Source organism: Thermobia domestica, chromosome 1, assembly GCF_964235325.1.
Source record: "Thermobia domestica chromosome 1, izTheDome1.hap1.1, whole genome shotgun sequence".
Classification (NCBI taxonomy): domain Eukaryota; kingdom Metazoa; phylum Arthropoda; class Insecta; order Zygentoma; family Lepismatidae; genus Thermobia; species Thermobia domestica.
Window position 1 is genome coordinate 294,771,441 of NC_137454.1, and position 20,145 is coordinate 294,791,585.

General features: G+C 33.9%; 1 protein-coding gene across 1 annotated transcript in view; it reads right to left on the reverse strand.

Annotated features, from left to right (window-relative positions):
• Positions 1 to 1,289: 1,289 nt before the first annotated feature.
• Positions 1,290 to 20,145, reverse strand: part of LOC145661498 (muscle-specific protein 20-like) — a 97,667-nt gene continuing 78,811 nt past the window's right edge. The window contains exons 2-5 of the mRNA XM_081726815.1: positions 17,797 to 17,878; positions 15,618 to 15,747; positions 8,796 to 8,916; positions 1,290 to 1,698 (exon numbers count right to left, since the gene is read on the reverse strand). Coding sequence (XP_081582941.1) covers positions 1,507 to 1,698; positions 8,796 to 8,916; positions 15,618 to 15,747; positions 17,797 to 17,878 — 525 coding nt within the window. The 3' untranslated portion in view covers positions 1,290 to 1,506. The remainder of the gene's footprint in view (positions 1,699 to 8,795; positions 8,917 to 15,617; positions 15,748 to 17,796; positions 17,879 to 20,145) is intronic.

Here is a 20,145-nt window from a genome sequence, read left to right on the forward strand (position 1 = left end):
CGTCTTGATCTGCTATAAATTAGCTTACATAAATTATACCCGAATTTTAAATGAAGCTTACTGTTTCTTAAAAGAATCTAAAGTTTCAAGGTTTGTGAACCAATAATGTATGCTTTTAACACTCTCTTAGCCACTCAAATGGTTGTTTTCCTCATCTTCTCGTAATCCAGTCCTAGGTGTTTAAATTTCTAAGCTAACTTTCACAGTCCACTACAATTATAAAAACGTATAAAATGACGCCAAAGAAAGCTGAAAACAGACAGTACAAACGTTAAGTAAGAACTTGGATTTGAGCTTAGCGGTTTAGTTTCGTTGAGTAGCGAGGCTGTATAACACATAGACCTACAGCTGAACATGAAATCCGAACCACATGAGGTCCGACCGGGAATCGAATACAGGTCTTCCACGCCTAAAGCTTGTACACTGCAAAAAATACAGAAACTACTTTTAGACACAGTAGAACACTGTACACGTTACCAACACTCTTTGAATACCTTCAGGTGACACATATTCACCCATTGCAGATACTGTGTTGTCCAAGTATGTCTCAGATGTACCTTTGTGCACAATGTGCAAAGGTTTGTCATCACTGTTTTTGAACTGTTTGCCGAGAAGTATTTTAAATGTCTGTTTCAGGAGAACGAACGCTTTTGGACACGCGAAGTACACTTTATAAACACACGATTTTCCCCTTAACATCTGTACTAAAAGTGTTTAAATCCTGTTTTATTTTTACAGTGTACACTATCCACATAGCCATAAGGGAGCACTTAAAGTAAGAAAAGCGCTACGTCTTGACGTTGACGAGTGTAGAGTTTTGGTCAAATACTGTTTATAAACCTGTTTTCAGACAATACTAATGCACAGGTATATAGAACAATATAAGAAACAATAAGATCTTTTATATCAATGGTTTAATACAGTACATTTCGACTAGTAGAGCCTGATTGTTCACAGCAGGACAGGAGATCTTTATTGAAAATATTCAGAGAATAGTGGTTAATTCTTGAGAATAGTTTCCAGAAGATATTCTGGTGGACTACAGTTTTAATTCGCGCCAATTGGGAAATCTTATGAATGAAAAGTTTCTTTATGAATGTTGTTTTCTTAATGCGTAAATATCGTTTTAAAGTATTGTATACGTTCAATATATTAAAGGTCAGTATTTAATATATATATATATATATATATATATATATATATATATATATATATATATATATATGGTGGGAAGGTAAAGTCTCATTCCTTTAATTATGGTTTAAAATGGTTTGAAATAAACACTTGAATCAAAAATTGGACAGTTAGTTTAATTTCGTCATACATATTTTGAGTGCACAGAATTTCAATCACTTAAGTTGAATAGACAATCAATGATAAGACTTTAATTATCTAAACAAAGACTTCTATTCCAGTTAAGTCCATATTGCTAGCTAGTCATATGTAGGCCAATGTTGTTCTGTCTTCAACTAAGACTGCTAGTGTTAATTTAAACAAGAAGATATCTTATTTTCCCAATAATATTTTTCTGCTAGCGCCAAAATTCTGTCCAGATTGAGTCGCTCCTCTGTTGGAACCTGCCTGCAAACCAATGACAGTCTCTCCAGCTCTTAGTTGTTCTTCACTCCACTCACGCCGATGTTCCTCCGACGGTCTTGGGCCCAACCATGGACCACGCCATTCTGGGTGTTTATAAGCCTGAAACACAACATAATAAAATGCTATGAATTCCACTGTAAGTAGCTAGTCTAGATATTACGATAATATTATCCTGTGGAATTTCTCGTAACGGTCACCTGTTAATAGTGGACACTTCGAAATTCCTTGCCTGCGGTTTTCGCACTCTTATTTCAAAATATAAAAGAAGATATTCTGAATGACTGACTAATCAACGCCTAGGTCAAGCTGCTTGGAAAGTACATAGAATTTGTGACATAAGGTGTTCGATGTAGAAGGAGGAGGAAATGAAAGTTGGAATTATACAAAATGTTCATATCTTGGAATCTCGTAAGGTTAAAAAACAAGAAATTTTGGTACTTAGTCTTTTCATTTAAAATAATTAAACACGTCTTTCAGTGTTTTGGATATTTGATCTTACATGGGATTAACAAGAGATGGGGAGTTTTACTATGAAAGATGTAGAAGAAGGAACGCAAAATATTGCCCGCAGTAACAAGTGGGGGTGAGAATATTTACTAGTGAAAATATAACTTCTTAAAACCAGATATTCTCAATAACGAAATGAGAACATGGAAAGCTGTGTCACAGGCGAGAGCAAGTGAGTTCTAAGCACTAATCGATAGAATTTCTAACCTAGTATACTCTTTTTCTTTTCTTTTCTTTCTTTTTTTTTTTTTAATGAGTACTGTTTAATATTATATGCTATCTTGTGAAGTGTGCTCTGTACATTGTCGCAGAAGTGCAAACCTTCAACGAGGAAGAGTTCAACATTCTCTTCAGTACCAAAGGCAATATGATGTGTAGACCTGCCGCTTAATGTGGGACTCAAACCACATGAGCTCCCACCGAAAATCCGACCTCGGATTTCTCGCATTGAAGAAGCGTATGTTAACGATATAATTGTTAGATAGGTTTATACAGTATACAGTTTCAAATACTTATTAGTATTAAAGTGGCGGTAAGAATATTGTGCAAGAAACGTCAAAGGACATCTATAAACTCACAGGTGGTCAACAGAAAATGCTCTTTTCGTATTATTGAACAATGAACACTTAATTCCAAAAAAAAATTATAATTCTGTAAACTTGTCCTAATATTGAACTAGTTTGAAAGATTATATATCCATAAATATTCTGAAGCACATCAAGTTTCTTTGTAGTGAAAGTGCGTTTTGAAAAGAAACTGAAAGCTAAGAGGGAAAGATTTCATTCATAAATACCAACCAACACTCTTGTTCTTAATTCTCCATCATGAATGTTGTCATTAACAACAGTCCATCATTTCAAATTAAAATTCTTTATACTTTTTGTTCCTGAACTCACACTTAAGTTAAAGGTTGCTACTTATATACCATCCATCAATTATATCCATCTGCTCCATCCACGGGCTCTGATTCTGGGGAAGAGGAAGCCCGTACCCTTTAAAGTTGCCGCCCAGAATCTGAATATCTTTATTTGGATATCTGACAACGGAACACATATACCTGATTGAACCCGATAAACTTATACAGAAATCGGTGCTGCTGCCTTCTACCCTGCTCCCATTGCATAATAGGTTTTACGTGTTAAAGTGAGCATCTCGTAAAGAAAGTTCGGATATTAGCATATTACAAGTTTTTTTTTTTTTTTTTTAATGTGATATCTATATGCTGTTATGATAAATATACATTATAGTTGATTTGCACATGAAGTAACCAAGGTTTATTGCGCATATAATGCATATTTGCGAGATTATTGCATTTTTCTACCATTACTGCATATGAATACAAAATTTATAGGTATTACCTTTGTCCATTTTTAAAACTTCATTCACAAAAGTTATTTCCTACAGAGAAGAACTTTTGAGTTCATATTGAGCCGATGACCTGGATTAGGAATTTATTCATTTTTCTTTATTAATTATAATATCCCCGATTGAAGTTCCGAGGTTATGTAAAAAGGAAAAAGGGTGCATATGTTGAGTCCAAGTTACCTGTTTCTCGGCAGGCATGACTCTTCTTAAGAGTAGCCACATTTTTCATTCAATGAATGAAACCAATTGACAAAATTGTTCTGTTATGTGTAAATGAGATCATGATGCCAAAAGAAAAGTGTACCAAATCATTTCTTTCCAAGCAGTGGATAATTTGCTAAGAAATTTTATCAACTGACGGGAAAAATATGTTCGGTAAAGATTGTGTTAAACAAGTACAACACACATCCAGGGTCAAGATATATATATATATATATATATATATATATATATATATATATATATATATATATACCCCTTCCTACCTTTTTTTAGCAGGGTGTAGGACACATATCCTGGGAGCCGAAATATAATCAACTCTCAGAGTTAAAAGGTGGAATATTTTTTACGGTCAAGGTCATAAAGTTTTGGTCATCAGGTATCCGCTTGCTCAAACTTTTGAAACGTCGAAGGTAGACATACAAGGAAGATACCTTTTTCTTCGAACGGAGTTTCTCGTACACAGAAAACCGGATTTTTACTAAACAGTACATTCCACACCTGCACATATTCACTCAACACCAACATCTCCGAAATCTCCAACTCAACGCAAATGATTTCTCAGCGTGAACACAGAACTATAATATTATAAATAAGTCTTGTACACTGAGAAAAAAATGTAGGTGGCGTACTTAAAAAGATAGGTTACATGCGTAATTCCTGTAGTTTTGGACTTAAAGTACAGCAGACGTATAACTGAAAACGCATGTTTTATAATACTTTTTGTTTAAGTGTTCCATCTATACGTACTTTCCGTATGAAACAATGTAGGCGGTCAGGATCTCACATACAAATGGACGTATATAACATATAGCTGACGAAGATAACATAAGTTTATGCATGTGATGTACGGAAAACTGTTACATGTCAGACATCCTACAATAGCATGATGTAACACCTAAGGGCACCGCATATGTAGCATATGGATAAAGTATGCTCCATACTGATTTCTATAGTAAGCAAGAGGATACCGTATATTTGTACAATATACCGCTGTCCGGAGAACGGATTTTTCTCTGTGTACTTGTTTGTATCAAAGGGTTACGAGTTTTGTACAATAATGCCAAAATATTTCCCTAAGAGAAGCCATGATTGAGGATACACCTGGCAATGACTCTCCAGATAAAATATCTTTTCATGTCCCTTCGTAGCTAGCCAATAATGCACCTGCTTTCTGTGCACGTTGTTCCGGCTTAGATTTCAGTGGAAATTATTGTGTCACATGCAAATCGTAGTAGTGGTTCGGATTCTACTTTAAGCAATAGGTCTTACCTTATATTCGTATAATCTCGCTGAAACTGAATATTACGCTTCAACCAATTATACAACTAATCTATCTATTTACTTTTCTTAAACATTGCTAGCCAATTTATTTTCCTCTTTATAATTACTTTCAATGTTGTTCTATTCACTTCTGTTTTCCTCTTTTTCCTAACATTTTTCCACTCTTTTATGGTGCTCCACTAAACAAACTTTCTCAGCTCCTTCTTAGTACAATCTCTATATAAAACAATTGAAAAGTCATGTCAAGGAACATTTGATTCAAAAATAAGTTTCTCCTCTTCCTAATGACTTATTTTGTCATTCCTATTCATATTTGTGTTTCCCGCTCAAATATCAGTTCTTTACTAACAAGAAACGTAAATATCAAAGCCTAGTCACGCGTTCCTTTCTTCAACTTCTATATGAAAGCAAGAGAGCGAGCTCAGTCATAGAGCTCTGCTCTCTTGTGCGAAAGGTGCCTAATTACATTAAAAGCAGTGTGGGTTTCTAGTGGACCACATCGTGTTTGTATGTTTTGTCATCTTCTCTCGTTGCCTTTCACGTTGTTATTTCATCGATTATTCCATTTCTGGGACCTTAGAAACTTTATATTTCATTTCCTGTTTCTATATATGACAAAGTTCCTATTCAACATTATTTTTTAAAATATTTATTTTCCTTTCCTATTCTTTTACATTCTTTTCTTTTTAACTTCAGATTCTCACAGAGGTGTATAGTAGTACTGACAGCAATATCTAATCGAGTCAGCAAAAATTTTGGAGAGTCAAAGGTCAATGACCGAGAAGTGTAGCCCAGGGTCAGTGACCTTGGAGTATCTAGGATCACGTCCTCTAAATTTTCGTAGGGGTACCTAGGACCATTCGCGTTAAATTTTGGAAATTGCCAAATTTAAAAATTTGGTAAGCTAGTATAGAACAAAGGTACCTTTGTAAGCTTAGTGGGTTCATCTCGTTCCCTTTCATGGGTAAAAAAAATTCCAAAAATTCAATTTCGGAGGTTTTTGACCCAATTTATCCTCTTTGATGAGGCCTTATTACCTTATATGGTTATATGGGTGTCTACAGGGGTCCATTCCTTTTCATAAGCCATAGGTAAACTAATGCACCCCTCTCAAAATTTGGGAGGGTACATTGGCTCACCCTTTAAATTGGAGAAATGTGAAAAAAGCAATAATTGGTAAATGTTCTTTAGGACTATTGTAAATTTGAGTGATTCATCTCGTTCTCTTTCATAGGTATAAAATTACTAAAAATTTAAAATTTTGAGATATTTTTATACCTAATTTATCACCTTTAATGAGGTTTTACTACGTTATATGGTTATATGGAAGAGTATAGGTGTCCAAGATATGGGCACATTGATACACTACTCTAAAATTTTGGGAGAAGTACCTAGGGCAACCCCTTAAATTTGGAAATTAACAAAAACAATAATAGGTAAATTTTCGTTAGGACCCTAATATGTACCATTGTAAATTTGGGTGATCCATCTTGTTCCCTTTCATGGGTATAAAATTGTAAAAATTTTAAATTTGCAGACTTTTGACCTAATTTATCATCTTTGATAAGGCTTTATTACCTTATATGATTCTATGGATTAAAACAGGGCCTATTCTCTGTTATAGGACATGGGTACATTGATGATCTCCTCTTAAATTTTGGGATAGTGCCTAGGACCACCCTTTAAATTCGGAAATAGTTAAAACAATAATTGCAAAATGTTTTCTAGGATCCTAATATATACTATTGTAAATGTGGATGGTCCATTTCGTTCCCTTTCATGGGTACAAAATTACCAAAAATGTTAACTTTTGGAGGTTTTTGACCTATTTTATCCTCTTCGATTGCTGTTTATGGTTATGTGGGTTAGTATATGTATTCATTTGCTTTATAAGACATGGTTACATTAACACACACCTATAAAATTTTAAGAGGGGTTCTTATGATCACCCCTTAAATTTGAGAATTGTTAAACATGAAATTTGATAAATGTTCTCTAAGATTAAAATACATATCACTATTAGTTTGAGTGGCCTATTTTGTTCCCTTGTATTGGTATAAAACTGTCAAATATTCAAATTTGGAGGTTATTGTCCCACAGTTATGCCGGCTAGGCTAAAGGAGACGGTGATGATGAAAAATGAATGAAATGGTGGAATGAAGAAACTGGAAGGAAACAGGAGAACTCCGAGAAAACCTATGCGCACGGTGTTTGTCTACCACGAAGTTTACTTGGCGCGAGCTGAGATCGAATTAAAGACCCCATGCACCAGAGATAAAGGCTCTACCACTGGGCCACAATGTCTCCTTCTTAAAATTCGGGAGGTTTACAAAGGACCACTCCTTAAATTTGGGATTGTCAAAAACAAAATTTGATTAACGTTCTCTAGGACATGTAAAGTTGGGGTGATTCTGTTTATCATCTTTCTCGCCTCTCCTTCTTATTGTTCTTTCTTCCTCTACCATAAAAGTCTGGAGGTTATTAAACTATTTTGTCTTTTCACATGAAGTTTTACTACATCATATGGTTATAAGTACAGGGTCAATTTTGTTTTTCTGAGGACTTAGGTACATTGATCCACTTCTCTTAAATTTTGGGAGGGATACATAGACACATCCATTAAAGTTGGGAATTATAATACAGGGGTCGATTCTCTTTCATAGAATATGGTTGCATGGGTGCTTTCCTGTTAAATGTTGCTGAGGATCTCTTAAATTTTGGAACTGTTAAGAAGTATATATTGGTAAATGATCTCTAGAACTCTTCTAGAACTTTTTCTAAAATTGGTTGGTTTTGCATATACCCTACCTAGGTATTTTATAAATACACAATTGTTAAAACTACATCATCAAAAGTAACACTTGATATTTGAAGGAAAAAATTAAATTTGTCGAGAAAATGAACTAGCATGAGGCATAAAGTTTAATTGTTGTGCTTAACGTTCTCTAACTATCATATGGATCAATACAAGATCTCATTGTCTTTCATTGAACATGTATACCTTGAGACAAAGAGAGGCACATTTGTTTTATTTTTAAAATTTGGAAATTTTTAAATCGTTCTCTAGGACTCTGGTTAAACTTGGATGATCTAATTGTGTTCTTTTAGGGGTAAAAATTTGCCAAAATTCAAATATGAGGATATTCACTTGATAAACTATTTTAACACGTTGAAACTTAGGGGCAACTTATAGTTTAAGGTTATTACGGTAAAAACTTTTCAACTTGGAACCTGATAGGTAATCATTAACATCGATTGATACGAAACAATAACATTATCACCTTTGAATGAATATGATTTTTAAAATAATAAAATCAAAACTTAAAAATAAATTTTCTTAAGGTTGTTTCAATATGTAATTGCCGTATTTAAGAAACAGCTACAAATTAGTAAAAGTTCGAACAACTTAGGTTAAAACTAATTTTCAGCGCTGTGAATACAATATAATAGAATTACAAAAAAGTATTATAGGCCCTATTTTATAAAGTAGTGGTTCCCAACCTTTTTTGATTGACGACAAACTTTACTGAGCGCTCATGCTGGGACACACCTATTGATATTTTTATTGATAATACACAATATAAATTACAATTGTATAAGCCTAGAATTATTATAAATCAATGACTCCATGTAGTACTTAGTACTGTTACTGCCGTCAGAGGTGTTCACTAGTACAGTCTGTATCAAATTTGATTTTACTAAGTTTAAAATTTTCATGTTTTTTAAATTCTAAAATTTAGCGATGCACCCTACAGGATTGTGCGACACGCAGGTTGGGAACTACTGCTATAAAGATAATATGTGATAAAAGATGTACATACCGTTCTGCCCACTGCAAAAATTGTCATCGTAACTCTGGCAATATCCTTTTTGTCCCATAGATCAACCGTTTGGAAAAGATCCACATCGGGAACTCCATACTTTGTGCAAGCTTTCTGAAATCTTAAAGTTAAAAATATAATAATGATAATAATAATAGTAATAACAATAATTACTATCAAGTATATTGCAAGTATTTATTTCACAAGCTTAACTAAAAACAAATATACTTTATGACGACACTCTAAAACGAGATTCGTATTGTCATATTTAAGTTTCATACCATCTATCAAACTTTGTGTAATCATTAGACTTCGGATTTTTGCATATTTGCATGTATTTTTCCTGATGTCATATATGCTCTTTAAACAGAAATTCGTTTCAGGTGTTTTGGGATAAAAGAGCAGAGTTTTATAGTGCATATATTTGCATATTTCGGAGGTTAGTGCATGTTTATATCGTTACTGCATTTAAATGCATATTTAAAGGAACGACCAAATTGAATTTTTGACGTCCAACAACTTTCCTCATAAATGGAATTTCAAGTTTGTAATATAAATAGACTCGAGATCTTTAAATAATTCATTGTTGTCGGTTTAGATTATCTTCCAAGGTCATGTGAAGGGAGAATGAGAAAGGGGTGAGTAATTCATCCTCCCAGCAATGATGCATGACTGTCACCTTTATGGAAAAAGATATAAATAACGATGTCAAATCACCTACAACAAAATTTCCACGTCACACATCTCGGAAGTTAAAGTTGCTACTGTTGTGTGTGTGTGGATTTGAAATTATGTGGTCCTGTGGCAGTATAAGAATACCAAAAGAAAAACCCGGATCCATTTAGTTCTGGTGCGACAATTTTCAAATTTGAATTTTAACTAGCTCAGAATTTTGTCAAATTTTTGTCCACTCCCAAAAATTTTGTACCATTCAAATTAACAAAGGAGTGCCATTTCAAAATTTGGCCACTTCGATCATCTGTAGTGCGACATCTTCAAATTCGAATTTTAACTAGCTCAGAATTTTGTCCAATTTTTGTTCAACCAAGAACAGTTTTTGTACCATTCAAATAAACGAGAGAAGGCCATCTCAAAATTTGGCCACTTCTACCATATGTATTGCGACAGTTTCAAATTCAAGTTTTAACTAATTCAAAATTTTTGTCCATTTTTTCACCCAAGAAAGAAATTTGTACCATTCAAATAAACGAGGGAGGGCCACTTCAAAATTTGGCCACATCGATTACCTGTAATGCAACATTTTCAAACTTGAATTTTAACTAACTTAGAAGATTGTCCATTTTTGTCAACCCAAGAAAAAAGTTTGTACCAACAAATAAACGAGGGAGTGCCATTTCAAAATTTCGGCAACTTTGATCACCTGTAGTGCTACATCTTCAAATTCGAATTTTAATTGGCTCAGAATTGGGTCTAACTTTTGAACATTTTTGTACCACCAAGAATAAATTCTGTACCATTGAAATAAGCCAGGGACTGTCATTCAAAAATTTGGCCACTTGATCACCTGAAGTGAGATATTTTCAAATTCGAATTTCAACTATCTTGGTGGTACAAAAATCTACAAAAATTGGAAAAATTCTAAGCTAGTTAGAATTCGAATTTTAAAATGTCACACTATTGGTGATCGAATTTGAAAAAAAAAATGAAATGGGCCTCCTTTATTAATTTAAATGGTACGATTTTTTCTGGTGGTACGAAAATGTACAGTACGAGATATTCATAAAATTCGAATTTGAATATCTCGTACTGTACATTTTGTACCACAGAAAAAATCGTACCATTTAAATTAATAAAGGAGGCCCATTTCATTTTTTTTTTCAAATTCGATCACCAATAGTGTGACATTTTAAAATTCGAATTCTAACTAGCTTAGAATTTTTCCAATTTTTGTGGTATGATGCACAAAAGTTGAACAAATGTTAAGCTTTGAAATTCGAATTTGAAAATGTCGCACTACTTGGGATCGATGTGGCCAAATTTTGAAATGGACCTCCCTTGTTAATTTGAACAGTACCAAATTTTCTCGTGGGTGGACAAAAAAATTAGACAACATTCTGAGCTAGTTAAAATTCGAATTTGAAGATGCCACACTATGAGTGATCAAAATGGCCGAAATTTTGAAATGGCCCTCCTTTGTTAATTTGAATGGTACAAATTTCTTTCTTGGGTGGACAAAAATGGACAAAAATTGGACAAAGATGTTGCACCAGAACTAAAAGGGCCCGAAAAATTTTCTAGGAGTTATCTTCTGAAACAACGGATTGAAGTCGAGAGAGAGACGTTAACAAGTCAATAAGAAAATATATTTTTCAAAGTACAGGGTGCGGCAGAACAGACTAACAATTGTAAGCAGTTTCTACCCATTACTGCGAGAGCTGTGGTGGGGGTAGGCAGTTGCACGTGTTCTGCCTTTATTCAGTCGTGGACCCCATTTCAGTAGCTAATATGGTCTGGACCGGTGCACATCATGGTTTCGCCGTTCGCGCTTATTATGAAAACAACAGATCTGTGATCGCTACACAACGAGTTTTTCGGCTACAGTTCAACATTCCACACAACAATGCCGTTCCTAATGCAATTTTCTGCAACCCAGAATGGACGAGATTGTTGAAGAATATGGACTGGGGGACTTGTGGTTCCAACAGGATGGGACTACTGCTCACACAGCTCGAATTTCTCTTGATGTTTTGAGAGAAATGTTTCCGGGACGCCTCATCTCTTTGAGAGGTGATGTCAAGTGGCCTGCGCGGTCACAAGAATTGAGCATTTGTGACTACTTTCTTTGGGGATATCTGAAGGAAAAGGTTTTCAAAATCCGCCCTCACACACTACCAGAGTTAAAACAGCGGATTATTGACGAAGTGAATGCCATACCCCGCGATATGTGTGCAAGAGCTGCTCGAAACTTCAGGGATCGTCTACAACAATGTGTTGATGCTAACGGCCGCCATTTTGAGGACATTATTTTCAAAACTAAATGAATGTAAAATGGTATATTGTAGTAATTTAGAAAATAAAAAACTTTTCCTCTATATATCCAGATTTACTTTTTATTGCTCCTTAAAACTGCTTAGTTGGTTCTGCCGCACCCTGTATATGGTAAACAAGTAATATTTTCAAAGTAAGTAAACTTGTTTTCAGAAGAGGACATTTCCATTTTGTTCGACAGCAGAACCTCGAACTTCAGCAGCTTTTTTTTTTTTTATTTTATTTTATTTTATTTATTTTTTTATTTTTTTTTAGCCTTCTCATATTTTCATAGCAGTTTCAAGCCTGGGAAGGAGTTTATACAACTATGAAACGCCCCAGATGCGTTTTTTTTTCATACTCGACAGATTTCATCCTAAAGAAACCGTTAAAGACTGTATTTCGGAAAGAATGAACAACCCTTTTGAAAATGAACTTTAAATTAATTAAAATATTTGCTTTACAAAATCTAAAATTTGTCACACGTTACTTTCTGATATAAGGAGAGATAACTTCCCACGTTTTCTTTTAAAGAGTTCATGAGAGTTTAAATATAAGCTTGTGTTGCTTTGATACGCTCTTTGGTCTCTCGAAACGTAATTTTCCTACTAAGTCTTCTCTTATGTTTTCGATAACTTTAGCTTCTTCCCATTCATGCACCATGTCTCGCTCAAATCACTTTATTCCGCATAAACTATCAATATTATACATTGTAAATTATTGCAGTTTGAAACGGACAATGGATGAAAATATTCTAGGATTTAACACATAGTTAGATACAAAAAGTGATTTCAAGTGGATTTATTTTCTTTTAAACAAGATAAGGTTTTCTAATACAGTAAAAATTGCCCTCAACAGGTTCCTTATTAAACAGAAATTTATTTTAAACAGAAATATTTCACGGTCCCATGAATTTAAAGGTAAAAGGAAAAATTGTTAAATTCTCTTGATTAGGCGGAACCTGTGATATGAACAACGGATGTTAAAATATATATTTTTAACGGAAATTTTCAAGTTCCGGAATGCAGCGTTTAGAAAAATTTTAGACATTCTGTGAGGAATTAGGACTTTCTAGTGCATTTGAGCTGTTTGATTCAATAACGAAACAGAAGCTACCAAGACAAAAGTGACAAGCGTTTCTTCAAAAAGCATAGTCAATAGACGCCGAAAATCCTGGCATAAAATTTTTGTCTAATGTAAATAAAGTGTTCCTGGGAACAACGACGCACGAATTTCAGATTTATCGGCAAGTAACATTGCTTCTTTGAAATCTGTCTCACGTGACACGGAAGGAACAGTTTCGATGTGCAGTAATGATTTGAATGATAAATGCAGGGTTTTGCCAAATAAGACCGAAAAGTACACAGTTGTGTATTGTAGCATAAATGCATCGTAGTTATACACCAAGTATATGTAGTTCAAATAATACAACTTATTTTCTAAAGGTAATAAAATTCCTCATTTAATTTTAGCTTTTGATTGGTGCATATTTAGAATTTTTAGTGCATATTTGCATATTTTCAGTGCATATTTTCGTGATTTTTAGCGCATATTTGCATGCAAATTTTGCCGTTTTTTAGTGCATATCGATCCGAAGTCTAGTAATCATAGTTGTTACTTGTTTTCCTACTCTGATATGTGGAAGTGGCCTAATATGTTTCCACCTAGTGCCTGCAAGCTATATATAGTGTTAATGACGTTGAGTGTTGCCAGATTGGATTACAAGTAGTGGATTGGGCGATTTTTATCTGCTCTTGCTAACAAAATCTCAAATTGGGCGTAATGCTACTTTTTGGGCTGTTTTAATCATCTGCAGGCTATAACGCTTAAGAATTCGCAACTTTCTTATTCTCTTATGAAATCACAAATTATTAATTTTACATAATATCAATATACATTTTGTTTGTTGAGTATTATGTTCACAGTGAACAATAGTTTTACTAAATCTAATGCGTTTGATAATAGTTCAATTTTTGTTGTAATACTCTTTAATCTCCAGATCTGACAACACTAGACTCTTATTGAGTTCGCTGTTACACTATCATTGACCATGTTTCTGTGTCAGTTAATGTCTAGGCCTAATACGAGCTCAAAAGCTCTGTAAAAGCTCTGTAAAGAAGCTCTGTAAAAGTAAACATCGCAAAATTAGTTGTGTTACTGCATTATCCATATTAATATAATGAGTAAATGAAGTTACAATAAAAACTACCATAAATTTATGGCTCCCAGATAAAGAATTTAGCAAATAAATTAAGGCAGTGAGGAATAACAATAAAAGGTCATACTGTAAACGTTGTTAAGTTCAGAGCCGACAAAACTGACTTAAGGGAAATGTCTCCTTGGAAATGAAAAAGGTCGCCCGTTTTTACAATTACCGTCTGCCCAGTTCATTCCACACTGCAGTTCTACTGCTCCTGACGTAGTATGGTGTTTGTCTTAGCACGCCAACGCCAATAGTTCGAAACTGCGGTCACCGTCTGACCGTTGCCAGCCCAGACATCTGACGTATTTCCGTATCCATTAAATCGATGAATATATATATATATATATATATATATATATATATATATATATATATATATATATATATATATATATATATATATATACAGGGTGTCCAATATACAATGCAATCCGGAGTTTGGGATAGTAGAACTTTTGAATCTGAAGTGATACACAAATAATAGTTATACCAAAATGAAGCCTTGTTCATGCATATATTTTTAAACTAGAAAGCAACTATTGAAGTGCACTAGGAACCACACAGTGTTGCCAGATGTAACCGAAGGTGTAAGTCAATTTTTTTTCAAAACACGTAAATTGACTCATAACTCATACGTATGGATGTTCTATCCTTAATTTTCAGATTGTTTAGTTGGAGTAGCTTGGAAATTATGGAACAGAAAAAAGAATTTATCATTTCCACCGATAACTAATCGGATGAGGCCTCTGTAAGGAGGAAATAGGGAAATCGTAGTTTTCATAAATTAACACTCTGAATTGACAACCCTGCTGATGTTTCAGTGCATCAAAAGGTGTGTTAAGAATTTGTCTACATTATGCAATTCCTGAAAACAATGAAAAACAAACTTTAATGATTAGTGATTAGCGTCGTACTAATGACTTGACTACTGTAGGAAACATATGTTAGTCGATCTCTTTAGTACGGCACTAATCACGCGTCAGAACGACTCTGTATAGGGCTTATTGGGTCTATTCAGAAAGAATTGTTATGTGTGATTAACGTCGTACTAAGGATTTAGCTAATGTGAGTCAAAACTCCCATATTCAGAAGCTCATTTGTGATATTACCTACAATGTTTACCAGAAGAAGATGTCAAGCCACGACTTTTCCGCACGTTGTCCAAATACATTGTGAGAAAAAAATTAAGACGGATGCTGTTTAATATTCTCTAATCTTGTTTTCTACTCATGTCTTTGGATAGCCCTGCTGAAAGGTCGTAACTTGCCTCTATCGATATAGGCTTAGGTATCAGTCGTAGATAATATAATTGACTATTCCTCAGTATGTAGATTATAATTACGCGTTAGTCAAATCCTTAGTTCGATGCTAATTACACGTAAAATGAGTTTCTGAATATGACCCTTCATGTTCATGGCTATTCATCTTCCCAATGAAATACTTCAGTTCTGTACGAAACATTTTGTCCTCCATTTGATCAGTAAAACTTCTTGCAGATAGCCGTATTGTAGTTTGTTGTGTGAATATGCCATCAGAACTAAACATTTTTCATAAAAATATTGTACTTGCATTAGTAAAATTTTAGTTGCTAATCTAAAGTTAATTTATGTTAAATATTGAGCCCTACTCACTGGCTTATATTATCCATCATTTTGTAATCGCCTCCGCTGGTGTTAATCTTCTGAATAATACCTGGTTGTAGTCTATTCATGAGCTTGCATAAAAGGATTCCATCTCGTAACGCATCTTCGTAGGACAAATCTGAAAAATAAATGAAGAGCATTTTCACGATGGAAAAATTATTTAGTTTATTGATAACTCAAATATAATTAAAGACGTCATTGACAGCAATGTTTAAATAAAATGTCTATACTTAGGTACAAACAAGGGAAGTGTTAGACTATTAAAGATCTGAAATCAGTAAGGTGTGAAATCAGTAAGATCTGAAATCAAGGTAAGGCTATCCTTGAAGTAGAATCAACTCCCCCTCGTTCATTGAACCAAGACTCTACTTGGAGTGTTAAACTAGTTAACTGTTAAGTGTGCTGAAACAATCTGCTTTCCAGGAGATTTACCACTGTCTGTTAGAAGGGCCAAACCCGCACCAGTTCTGTAAACTGGAATAACTTATGTAAAACGAAAATCGTGAACTGATGAGAATTTGGAATGTTAGCTATTATTATTATTATTATTATTATTATTATTATTATTATTATTATTATTATTATTATTATTATTAGTAGTAGTAGTAGTAGTAGTAGTAGTAGTAGTAGTAGTAGTAGTAGTAGTAGTAGTAGTAGTACAGTAATAATAAAACACTAAAAATTACCTAAAGAATACAATTTGATAAAGAAAATTAAAATTAAAATATCTCGAAATTTAATACTCCAGGACATCTTGATATAAATTAAATAATTACCGGTACAAAATAACGTCTGTCATCTTTTCTTCTTCCTAGGTTGTAGACCAACATTAAAACCTCAATCTCAACTTTAGGAACGTTTCGAGATATATTCCTCATTGAAAAATGTGTGTTTCATCTGTTTCTGAGTTGAAGAAACGAAATGATGAGTAACTCAACTAATGACCATTTCTTAGCATCTGGAGTAGTCTCACTTGAAAGGTTTTTAACTAGCTAACAATTTTTGTGCAACACCAAGTAACTGGTCGTCGAAGGCAAGTGGTTACCGCATCGGTTTTCTACCAAGATGTTCTGGGTTCGAATTCCCGCAGGTTTGAAATTTTTAACATGCCTCAATTTCAATTTCAATCCATACTTTGTGTGGTATGGAAGATATCCTATAGGAAAGGAAAAAGATGTTCAAATGACGAGAACTACGGGGAATTGGAGTAGGTCCATGAATTGAGACAATTATTTACACACTTATTTCATTCTAATCACTCCAGATTTGATATTTTCAGTTAAGTTCAACCATTTTCTAACTCATGTATAATCAGTGTTTTTCTGTGTTCTCACATTCACAATATAGTTAAATAATACATTATGCACACAATGAATCATAATATCAATGGTATATTGCAATCATTGGACAACACATTCCAAACAATGGAGATTAATCTCAAAAAGGAGAAATTTCTTCGTACATCAAATTCACAGCAAAAACTTCTTTCAGTGCTGTACAAGCTTACCAACTGTTGCCTGCGTTGAAATGTTAGGTGTAAATTAACTTGCATCTGTCCTGGCATTGAGATAGCAGCAAATGTATTGGACCCGATCTAATGGAGTTACAGCAGTCAGTTGAGAAATACTTTTTCTGATGACTGTACCATCAGGTTACTTTTTAATATTTTTTTACGGACATAATATACAGAATTACAGTGTTATTTGTTCTCGTTAACATCATAAATAATGATATATCAGGTTACAATATAGATAATGATGTCTGTTGAATGAATGTATAGGGTTAAATATAGATACTATCAAATATTATGACCTCTGGTGCTTGGGGTCCCTGGTTCGATCCCAGCCCCCGCCAAGTGAACTTTGTGGTGGACAAACACCGTCTGCGTGGGTTTCCTCGGGGTTCTCCCGTTTCCTCCCACTTTCTTCATCCACCATTTCATTCATTACTCATCATCACCGTCTCCTTTAGCCTAACCGGCATATGCGTGGGACGTAAAACTAAAATATTTCATTTCATTTTTTCAAATATTATGTGTTCGTCAGATTTCTATTATGTGAAACATGTATTCGTAAATACGCATAAGATGGATGATATGAACACTATGTGGGCGTTCAAGATTACCTTGTACTGTTAGGAACATTCTTATTGTATTATTCATACTCACGGGCAGGGAATCTCTCTCCCACCACAGCCTCTATCCACGCCTGGGCTTCTGCTTCTTGTTCAGGCTCCCTTTTGCCTGCTACCTGGATATATAATAAAAGTAACGATTTTAGTTAGTTGAACGTCAAGCATAGTAAGAAAGAAAATTATTAAGTTTGTATTTTTCTTTTCATAAATATTGAACTAACATCGAAATGCTACAAAAGTACAACTACTCCCACCATAGACTAAATATGGTTTGAAAGTTGAACGTTACTGTGAAATTGAGTGAAGAGTATTGTACAAATAATATAAACATCAACACTTAGCTCTATCATAATTTAAAAAATTACTACTGTTACGTGGATTATCACACTTAAAATAGTATATTACACTCTTTAATTTAGAAAATCTTCGTGCATTATAGCTTGTTAATTCCATGAGCATTATTTAATCTTAAGACTAATAAATTTATACCTGGGGTCAATATTTCCAATTTAGCCATTTCCACATGGTGTTTAGTCAGTAGAAGTGTGGTTTAGCTATTAGCGATCATTTTGACCAATCTGCTTTGAAAGATGCTAATTTCTAGCCATTTGTACTTAGCGGTAGTTAAATACCTTTTCCAATCAAACTTCCTTTTAAAAATTATACATAATCAGAATTAAGTATTTTTTGGTAATTTGATAATCATGCTCGTTGCCACATCACAATATATTTTACGTATCTTATTCATCATTCGCGCTAACTAGCAAGTTTTCACGGCAAATAAAAACTCTAGAAATTCCACTTTCTCATAGCTAATTTCACCGCGTAATTGGTTTGTGAATGAAACTTTTTAGTGTGTAATTGGCGTGATGCTGCATTTTTAATGTCTAGAACAATAGTGCACCAACGCAAAACCATTACCGCAAAAAAATTGGAGGCGAAGGAAACAATTCAAAGGATTTGTAGCACTTTGTCAATAACGAAAGCAAGGCGTGCTGTACATATTTTAAGAAGTGTATTTTAAGTACAGGTTAAGAATGAAAGCTTTTGACTGCAGAATACCAAAAAGATTATTACAGTATGTTGTAGCTGTACAGTAAAATTCTGCTAGCTATATTGTTAAATTCTGCTAGGCCTAGTTATAAATTTAGCTACAATTTAAGGTGAGTTTAACCATTTGTAGTTAGATTCTATGGATAGTTAAGCTATTTTCTGAAGGCACCTGTTGGCAACAGCGCCTGGACTACACTTACAATACAATGTTGGAGTACCGTGTGCCATTATAATTCGTGTTCACATCGATTACAGAGTTCCACAAGGTTGACGTTTGAATATTGTCCAATATATTAAAATGTATTATGAATATCAAAATTATCCGTCCCCTCATTTGGAGGAAGTTTAGCAATATTATTTCAGAAACTCATATACACGTATTTATATTTTCTTTCCTTCTTCTAATCATTTTTGTTTCGAGTTTGGATATCCATGTGTATTAAAAAAGATAACTAATCATACACAGGAACATGTCTATTCTGATTTCCTTTACATATTCTTGTAATGTTCAATTTGAATAGTTTTTCATTAGCATAATATTGCTCGCAGAAAACATATCGCGAAAATATTATACAACTTCACTTTGAAAAAAAAAATGAAATGAAATCTTCTAAGTTTTATGTCCCACGGTAATGCCGACTAGACTAAAGAAGACGGTGATAATGAGAAATGAATGAAAATGATGGAATAAAGAAAATGAGAGGATACGGGAGAACCCTGAGAAAACTCATGCTCACGGTATTTGTCCACCACAAAGCTCACTTAGCGCGAGCTGATATTGAACCAAGGACCCCAGGCACCAGGGGTGAAAGTTCTATCACTGAGTCACGTGGCCAACTTCATTTTGAGGTCAATAATTCACATATTTCAACAATATACTGCCCAGAAAGATAAATACCCATATTATTCAATAATTTATTAATTGTACTAAATTCAACAATGTAGTTTGTTTCGTCGTTGAAATAACCAACTAGCGTATCTCAAAAATTCTTATTTTGAGTTAACACTGGTGTATATTATATGATCTTACGAGATCTATCAATCGCAGTAAGAATTATAGGCGACGGAGGCTTCATTGATGAGATATCAAGTTGATGAGAAGGCGGATCTCAAGATGAAAGTAGATTTGGTGCATCACCAAAAGGCAAAAAGTGGGATACTAAAAGTAATGAAATCTGAGATACGTCTATTGGATATTTCAGCAACGATATATAAAATTGACAGAGATAATAAAGATTCTAAAATGACTAAACAAAGAAGATTAAAATGGAAACAAACATATGGAGAAAATAAATAAAGATAGAATAAGGCCAGTGGATTTTTTTTTTTA